General features: G+C 41.3%; 1 protein-coding gene across 1 annotated transcript in view; it reads right to left on the reverse strand.

Annotated features, from left to right (window-relative positions):
* The window catches only part of SH3TC2 (SH3 domain and tetratricopeptide repeats 2), a 61,857-nt gene extending 52,828 nt beyond the window's left edge, over positions 1 to 9,029 (reverse strand). The window contains exon 1 of the mRNA XM_007188697.2: positions 8,959 to 9,029. Coding sequence (XP_007188759.2) covers positions 8,959 to 9,010 — 52 coding nt within the window. The 5' untranslated portion in view covers positions 9,011 to 9,029. The remainder of the gene's footprint in view (positions 1 to 8,958) is intronic.
* Between the last annotated feature and the right edge of the window lie 506 nt (positions 9,030 to 9,535).

Below are 9,535 nucleotides of genomic sequence, written 5' to 3' on the forward strand. Positions count from 1 at the left end.
AAGAAAAAGGAATGAAAATTAATGAAGACAGTTTAAGAGACCTCTAGGACAACATCAAGCATACTAACATTCACGTTAAATGGGTCCCAGAAGGAGAAGAGAGAGAGAGAAGGGAGCAGGGAACATAATAGCTGAAACCTTTTTAACCTGGGAAAGCAAACAGACATCTAGGTCCAGGAATCACAGAGAGTCCCAAACAGAATCAACCCAAAGATAAAGGGAGAATATTAAAAGGGCAAGAGAAAAACAACAAATTACATACAAGGAAAGTCCCATAAGGCTATCAACTGACTTTTCAGCAGAAACTCTGCAGGTCAGAAGGGGCTGGCACAATACATATAAAGTGATGAAAAGGAAAAACCTACAACCAAGAATACTCAACCTGGAAAGGCTTTCATTCACATTTGATGGAGAGATCAAAAGTTTTACAGACAGGCTTCCCTGGTGGCGCAGTGGTTAAGAATCTGCCTGCCAATGCAGGGGACATGGGTTCGAGCCCTGGTCTGGAAAGATCCCACATGCCGCGGAGCAACTAAGCCCGTGAGCCACAACTACTGAGCCTGCACGTCTGGAGCCTGTGCTCCACAACGGGAGAGGCCACGACAGTGAGAGGCCCACGCACTGCGATGAAGAGTGGCCCCCGCTTGCCGCAACTAGAGAAAGCCCTCACACAGAAACGAAGACCCAACACAGCCAAAAATAAGTAAATAAATTTAAAAAAAAAAGGAAAAAACTCAACTATATAAAAAAAAAAAGTTTTAAAGACAAAAGCTAAAAGAGTTCAGCACCACCAAGCTTTACAAGAAATTTTAAAGGGACTTCTCCAAGCAAACAAGAAAAGGCCACAACTAGAAACATGAAAATTACGAAAGAAAAAAGCTCATTAGTAAAGGCAAACATGCAGTAAAAGTAGTAACTCAACTACATATAAAGCTAGTAGGAAGGTTAAAAGAAAAAAGTAGTAAAATCATCTGTAGCCACAATAAGTAAAGAATACACAGTACAAAAGTTATGTGTGTGTGTGTGTGTGTATAAATGCCTCATGGTAACCATAAACCAAAAATCTACAATAGATACACACACAAAAAAGAGATACAAACACAAACATAGTACTAAAGATAGTCATCAAGTCACAAGAGAAAGGAACAAAAGAAGAAGAAAGAAACAAAAAAGAACTCCAAAAACAATTAACAAAATGGCAATAAGTATATACCTATCAGTAATTACTTTAAATGTAAATAGACTGAATGTTCCAATCAAAAGACATAGAGTGGCTGAATGGATACAAAAACAAGACCCATACATATATGCTGCCTACAGGAGATTCACTTCAGATCTAAAAACACAAACAGACTGAAAATGAGGGAATGGAAAAAGATATTCCATACAAATGAAAATGAAAAGGAAGCCGCAGTAGCAAAACTTATATCAGACAAAATAACTTTAAAAAACAAACACAGTAACAAGAGACAAAGAAAGGCACTACATAATTAACAAGGGATCAATCCAACAGGAGATATAAAAATTGTAAATATATATGCATCTGACAGTGGAGCACCTAAATACATAAAGCAAGTATTAACAGACATAAAGGGAGAAATGACAGTAACCCAATATTACTAGGGGGCTTTGACACCCCACTTATTTCAATAATAGACAAATCATCTAGACAAAATCAATACAGAAATACTGGGCTTAAATGATACATTAGACCAGATGAACTTAGTGGGTTTATATAGAACAGTCCATCCAAAATCAGCAGAATACACATTCTTTTCAAGTACACATGGAACATTCTCTAGGATAGATCACATGCTAGGCCAAAAAACAAGTCTCAGGAAATTTATGAAAATTGAAATTCTATCAAGCATCTTCTCTGACCACAACACTGTAAGACTAGAAACCAACTACAAGAAATAAAAACCTGCAAAGAGCACAAACACATGGAGGCTAAACAGTATGCTACTAAACAACCAGTGGATCACTGAAGAAATCAAAGAAGAAATCAAAAAATATCTGGAGACAAATGAAAACTAAAACACAATGATCCAAAATCTATGAGACACAGCTAAAGCAGTTCTAAGAGGCAAGTTTATAGCAATACAAGCCTACCTTGAGAAACAAGAAAAATCACAAATAACCTAGCCTTATACCTAAAGGAACTAGAAAAAGAAGAACAAACACAACCCAAAATTAGTAGAAGGAAAGAAATCATAAAGATCAAAGCAGAAATGAATGAAATAGAAACTGAAAAAACAATAAACTAAGAGCTTGTTCTTTGAAAAAATAAACAAAATTGATAAACCTTTAGCCAGATTCATCAAGAAAAAAAGAGAGAGGGCCCAAATCACAAGGAAAAAAAATTTTTTCCTTTTCTTTAATTTTATATCTGTAGGAAGTGATGGATGTCCACTAAACTTATTGTGGTAATCAGTAGTTCAAATCATCATGCTGTACACCTTAAATTTGTACAGTGCTGAATGTCAATTACATCTCAATAAAACGAAATAAACTATCATAGAATAAAGTACTTTAGGAAAAATATATGATTTTTTAAAAATGACAAAGGAAATAAACCAAAAGGTCCATGATAGATATTGCTGGGTCACTTTTAACCATTTTTTCTATACTTTTGTCTACTTTCCAAATATTCTGTAATGGACATGCTTTGTTTTCTAAAAATGGAGGCAGGTAGAGAAGTGGCTAGGAAAAAAATCTGCAATCAGGTAGTTCTGGACTCAATCCCTGGCTTCCTCATTAGCCATGTGACCCATGTAAACCTAGTCTATGTCATTCAGATGGGGCTGACTCCATCCCTAGCTCCAAAAGTGGACACATGACTCAAGCGTAAGCCAGTCAGGTTATGCTGTACCATGGCCAGATGACCAAAGTTAAGCCAATGAGAACTGGTCCTAGGACTCCCCTTAGACCTCTTCAGGAAAAGATTCCTTTCCACTGCACTTGAAGCTGTGAATATGACGGTCTGGAGCTGTGGGGCCCACCACAGGGAGAAAGTTTGCCTGAGGTTGAGGCCAACCCAGTACAAACAGAGCTTAGGAAAGATAACTTCCAAATAATATCATTTGAATATTTTGACCCAGACATACCTGAAACAAACAACCCCTGAACTTTTCATTTATGAATCAATAAATTACTTTCTGGAAGCTAGTTTTATTTTTATTATTATTATTGGTCAGAGAAAGATACTAACACTCAATTCAAAAAAACACAGAGATTTATTTAAAAACTGCCAAACTAGACCTAAATAGACCTTTCTCCAAAGAAGACATACAGATTGCCAACAAACACATGAAAGGATGCTCAACATCACTAATCATTAGAGAAATGCAAATCAAAACCACAATGAGATAGCACCTCACACTGGTCAGAATGGCCATCATCAAAAAATCTACAAACAATGAATGCTGGAGAGGGTGTGGAGAAAAGGGAACCCTGTTGCACTGTTGGTGAGAATGTAAATTGATACAGCCACTATGGAGAACAGTATGGAGGTTCCTTAAAAAACTAAAAATAGAACTACCATACGACCCAGCAATCCCACTACTGGCATATACCCTGAGAAAACCATAATTCAAAAAGAGACATGTACCACAATGTTCATTGCAGCCCTATTACAATAGCCAGGACATGGAAGCAACCTAAGTGTCCATCGACAGACGAATGGATAAAGAAGATGTGGCACATATATACAATGGAATATTACTCAGCCATAAAAAGAAACGAAATTGAGTTATTTTTAGTGAGGTGGATGAAGCTAGAGTCTGTCATACAGAGTGAAGTAACTCAGAAAGAGAAAAACAAACACCGTATGCTAACACATATATATGGAATCTAAAAAAAAAAAAAAAGGTTCTGATGAACCTAGGGGCAGGACAGGAATAAAGATGCAGATGTAGAGAATGGACTTGAGGACACAGGGAGGGAGAAGAGTAAGCTGGGACAAAATGAGAGAGTAGCATTGACATATACACACTACCAAATGGAAAATAGATAGCTAGTGGGAAGAAGCTGCATAGCACAGTGAGATCAGCTCAGTGCTTTGTGACCACCTAGAGGGGTGGGATAGGGAGGGTGGGAGGGAGGGGATATGGGGATATATGTATACATATAGCTGATTCACTTTGTTATACAACAGAAACTAAGACAACATTGTAAAGTAATTATACTCCAATAAAGATACTAAAAAAATAAAATAAAATTGACTTTGGCACAGAAAAAAAAAAAAACTGCCAAACTGCTTTCCAAAATGGCTGTACCATTTTGCATTTTCATCAGCAATGTGTGAAGGTTCCTGTTGCTCCACATCCACATCAACAATTGATAGTATCAGTCTTCTTAACTGTAGCCATTCTAGTAGGTTTGCAGTTTTATCTCATTGTTTCAATTTATACTTCCCTGATAACTAATGATGTTGAATATTTTTTCACATGCTTATTTTCCATCCCTGTATTTTCTGAATGAAAGTGTCTGTACATTTTAATTGGGTTGTTTACCTTCTCATTACTGAGTTATAAGATTTTTAAAAATATTCTGGATACAAGTGTCAGATATGTGGTTTACAAATATTATCCCCCAGTCTATGGCTTCCTCTTTATTTTGTTGGTCGATTTATATAGGTGGTAGAAAAGCAGGATTACTGGTAAAGAGCTCAGCAGGATAGGGGTGAATTAACTTTACATGCACATGAGCTGACAGAGGACATACTGGAGAGGTGAGTGGTCATGGGGCTAAAATGGATAAATATGGTAGAGTCAGGATAGGGAGAGTATTTTAAGGAAGGCAGAGGAATTTAGATTGGATATAGCAAGCAATATGGAGCTATGAAACATTCCTGCGCATAGGCGTGGCAAAACAAAAGTGGAAATTCTACCTGGGATAGCACAGGAAGGACAGAGAGAGGCAAGGAGGAGAAGCAAGGAGAATAGCTGAAAAATTGTATGGCAGTCCACGGATGTGAGTGTGAGAGTATGGACTGTGATCTTGGCAAATGAGAAGTCAGGGAATAAAGTGAATGACACTATATTTTAAAGTTAGAAAAGGGAAGGCATCTTGCCATTTTAAATATGAGAGATAAAGATGAGGAGAGACAATAATTACAGAAAACGAATATTTGAAGGGAATAAAAGACCGTTGAGTTCCACTCCTAATTTTACTGTTGAGAAACTAAGGCCCCAGAGAGGAGTAATGATTTTACCAGGGTCACACAGCAAGTCAGCAATAGAGTCAGAGGCCATCCAGATCGTTGGGTGCAGACCTTGCCAGTTCCACTACATAAACTCAACCTCAGAACGCTGAGATGTAAGGTTTCCAACTTGGGAAATATTTCACTCACAGAAACTTGCTGGAAATGAGAATTCACTCCTGTTTCTCCTCTCTCAGTCTCTCCTTGATCCCACCCATCCACCACCACTCCCAACTTTAAGAAGATAACTAAACAGTAAACATTTCCCTGCATTCTTTTTTTCTCCACCCACATTTTTTTTCTTTGACCTGACAAGCATACAACCATCAATTTTTATGATGTAAACCCACATTGTCCTTGTTGGAACAAATACCAAATTAGAATTACTGCTACGTTTATCTACATGAATATATCTTAAATCATAATGTTGAGCAAAACAAAAAAAGCAGTTTGCATAATGATATCATTTTAAGTTTAAAAATCTTCAAAATAAATTCTTTGCAATGATACGAGTACACAAATATGTAATAAAAGCACAAAACCACTCAATTCATGAATGTGATTAATTTGGGGGAGGGAGAGTAGGTAGTGAGATTGGGAAGAACTACCAGGGGACCCTAATTGTATCTGTAATCTTTTATTTTTTCGAAAAGTGAAAGAAAGAAAGTTCTGAAGCTAATACGACAAAAAGTAGAAATTTGCATATTGTTCTCATAGTCTCTATTATCAGTATGTTCAAAGCGCCTCACGAGTTTTTTAAAGCTCAAATGTGAAGCATCGTTTACTATTGTCAGCATTCACCCCCCCATCTCCTATAATTTTACCGATGATTCATATTTACCAAAAAGGTTGAAAGGAAAGTTACAAACAACAGCAATCAATGTAGGCAAATGTATCTCTCCCACATCCTCTGTTTAAGGGTGTAAGTCTGCCAGATGTCTTCAAGATAGTGTTGAAAGATAAGGGGGCAGTGCTAGAAGCTTTTAGACCAACAAATCTTGACATGACTTGCTCTGTGATCCTAAGTGAGCAACTGTAGTTTAACAGTGGCAAGAATTTCCAGGGGTCCAGAAGCCAGAAATAATGGCAGTTACTAGAAACCCACCCCCTGCCCACATGCAATCAGGAGATTTATGTGAGTAAGTAAGAAACATCACGGAAACAGATGCTGCAGGCAGAGTCCATGTGTGAGAATGCAGCACACCTGGGGGGTGTCAGGGACAGTGTTTGTCATTGTGTCACACGAAGGCAAACCAGCTGGGCAGCTGTCCAGGGCTTAGTACTGTCAAGCCTTCTCCTTTCCTGCCTCCCTAACCCCTGAGGACTGTTGGTCCTCACTGTTTACTCCCACTGAAACACAATGACTGAAGCAGCCAAAGAAGCAGGAGCACAGACTCCTACTCCAGTGGAGTAAGGAATAGGAAGAAGGGATGTGGGAGTGGTCCCTATTAGCTGACAATAAAACAGCCCACAATTACTGAGGGTTTATCAGAAGCCAGACACTGTGCTAAACCCATGAGATGAATTATCTGATTTAATCTTCACAAAAGCTCCGTGTGATAGATACTATCATTAGATTCATTTTACAGACAGGAAAACTGAGGTTCGAAGAATATGAGACTTGCCCAAAGTCACACACTATTAGGTCACTCCAGCATGTGTCTCATACTTTGTTCCATTTCTCTAGGGTAAATGGGGGAACCTAGAAGGGGATGTTTACAACAGCTGGCCTCAGACCTATGACACCATATCATCCTCCCTAGGGAAATCCCCTGACAAGTACAGAAAATAGTTTGGGGAGGTGGCATGAAAAGCCTCAGTAGAAATAAATATCAGGCTGACTCCTGGTGAAAAAGTGAATCCAGGATGCCAACCAATTCAACAGCAAAAATCTGGTGAAACAATAAGGTAATTGAATGATAGTATTATAAAAACTTTGAGGATGTTTTCTTCAATGTTGGTTGGTTGGCTGGTTGGTTGGTTTTGAGCTGCAGAATTCTTTTACATGAAATCTTGGGTTGAACAACAGGATGTCAAACAGGAGCAGAGCTGCTCCAGCTGAAGCTGGGACTAGGAGCAGAGCTCCCTAAGATACCTTCACAGGCTGAGTTAACCCCCTCATTTTGTACATGAGAAAAGGGAGGCCTAGAGAGAGAGCATGATATGCTAGGGTCATAGAGATGTGATTAATGTGCCTTGTTTTATTTATTGTGCTTAATTAAATGTGTGCCAGGTTGTTTTAACTGTTTCACATGTAGACTTAATCCCTACCACAACCCTATGAGGAAGGCATAATTATATCATAAAATCTACAGGTGAGGAAACTGAAACACAGAAAGGTTAAATAAATTGCTCAAGCCAAATCAAAGAACTAAGATCAAATCCAGACACTCTGGCCTCAAAGGCCAGGTGATTAACTGTGAGGATGCCTGCCTAAGAGGAAGTAGACTGTGTCAGATCTAGAACCCAGGTCCCTGCCTTACAGACCGGTGGTCCTTCATGTTCCCACAGCCCCCATGCAACGTCTGCTCCCATGGGGTGCAATGACAACAGGATTTAGGGGGAGGGTCTGAAAAGTATATACATCTTAGAAATCTGGAGAAGCTTTCTTCCAGATTTGTTTCCTAGCTGAAGGTCATGCCTTTGTGCCAAGGGCATTTGCTTGCTTATAAAGTCTAGGGTGGCTTAGTCTGGGAGCCTCTCCCTGCTGGAGGTACCAAGGTGCCTAGGCTGAGACTTCAAGCAGAGGAAGCAGAACGTGGCTGCTTCAGATTCGCTTTAGGAACCTCTAGTGCCTTCCATGTTGTCGAGCCCAGGTCACAAGACTACAGGGGGAAGTCATCTCTCAGAGAGTAGAAGGCCTTAGCTAGAGGTTCTCCTGGGCTCCCCCTCCAAGGAAACATGGCAGTGCTCCAGGAAGATACGGAATCCTAACAAGGGTTGGGAATGATTTCTTGGTGTAATGCTCTTCTGTCTCCCAAACAAGTCCTCCCCCAAAGCCACCACTTATCCTGATAAATGCCATACACGAGACCACAGGGCCTCACCTTGGTCTTGCTGTGAAAAGAAGCGAGGAGCTTGCATTAAGGTGACCAACAACCCCAGTTTGCCTGGGACTGTCCCGGTTTTAGCACTGAATGCATCCTGGGAAAGCCCTGGGTCCCGGTGAAACCGGCAAGGTTGGTCACCCTGTGTCAAGTCTCAGATGACTTGACAATTCTTAGAGCAACAACTCTGTGACCTCAATTTGACGTACAAAAAAAAAAAAAAAAAGAGAGAGAAAGAAAAATCACACTATAACAGGTAGGAGGCAGGAAACTGCCTGTTTTTCTCCAGTAACATTAACCCTGACAAAAATAGGGTTGAGTGGCTTAGGCCAAGTTTATGACCACTCCTGGGCCCCAGAGGAACTAACTGCCTGAGCTTTCTTCCTGAACTAGGGAATCTTGGGAAGAAAGGAAGGAAGGGCTTAGTCACACCCTGGGAATGGCAGCCAAAAGCAGCACTCTCTCCTCCTCCTAGAGCAAGCTCAAAGCCTCTTTCTTCAGGAAAAGTAGATGCTTCCCAGGCTTCACTCCCTTTTCACAAAGCCAGAATGACAAATACTAAGTGAGAAAGGGAGAAGAAGAAGCCAGAAAGTACAACCATCTCCCCATCTTTAGAAGAATAGCTCCCCCAACCCAGCAGATCCCTAAGCCTTCACTGGACCCACCACCTCAGCCAAGCCACAGGCCGGGGCCCCCCAGGAAACTCACCTGGCCCCCAGGACAGACTCGGCTCCCAAGGGATGCAGAAGCAGCCACCCATGTGTGTACCATCCTCCCCGGGCCAAGGCCCCTGGGAACACCAGCCAGAGGAGCACTGGGAGGGGACAGCCTCCCAGCGGTGTCCCTCCTCCCGCCTCCTCCCTGGCACACGAGGGACCAAGTCCCGCTCAATGCACAATGCAGCCTTTGATATCCTGGCTGCGGCAGCAGGCCCAGGGAGGATGGGAGGGGCAGCCCAGCCCTCAGGACCCGTAGTCCTTGCACTGTCAGGCCTCTGACTGGGGAGCAGAGCTCCTCCCTGCCTCTCTACAGATTGCTTCATGCCTATCAGGCTGTGGCACATTCCACACATTCTAGGATTGAGATACACAGTTAGGTTCTTGTGGGGGTGGATGGGGTGGGGGGGCTGCGGGGGGGGAGGAGGAATCAAGGCTGCTGCTGTTCTTGCTCCCTCCCTGGCTGGCTTGGCCCACACTAACTTGTCTGCTACTGGGAATGGGCTCCCCACCCATCCTCTCTGTGCAAACACCTCCCTTGGCTATCTGGGTGAAGCTGGACCTGTGGG

Source organism: Balaenoptera acutorostrata, chromosome 2 (genome assembly GCF_949987535.1).
Source record: "Balaenoptera acutorostrata chromosome 2, mBalAcu1.1, whole genome shotgun sequence".
NCBI classification, from domain to species: Eukaryota; Metazoa; Chordata; class Mammalia; order Artiodactyla; family Balaenopteridae; genus Balaenoptera; species Balaenoptera acutorostrata.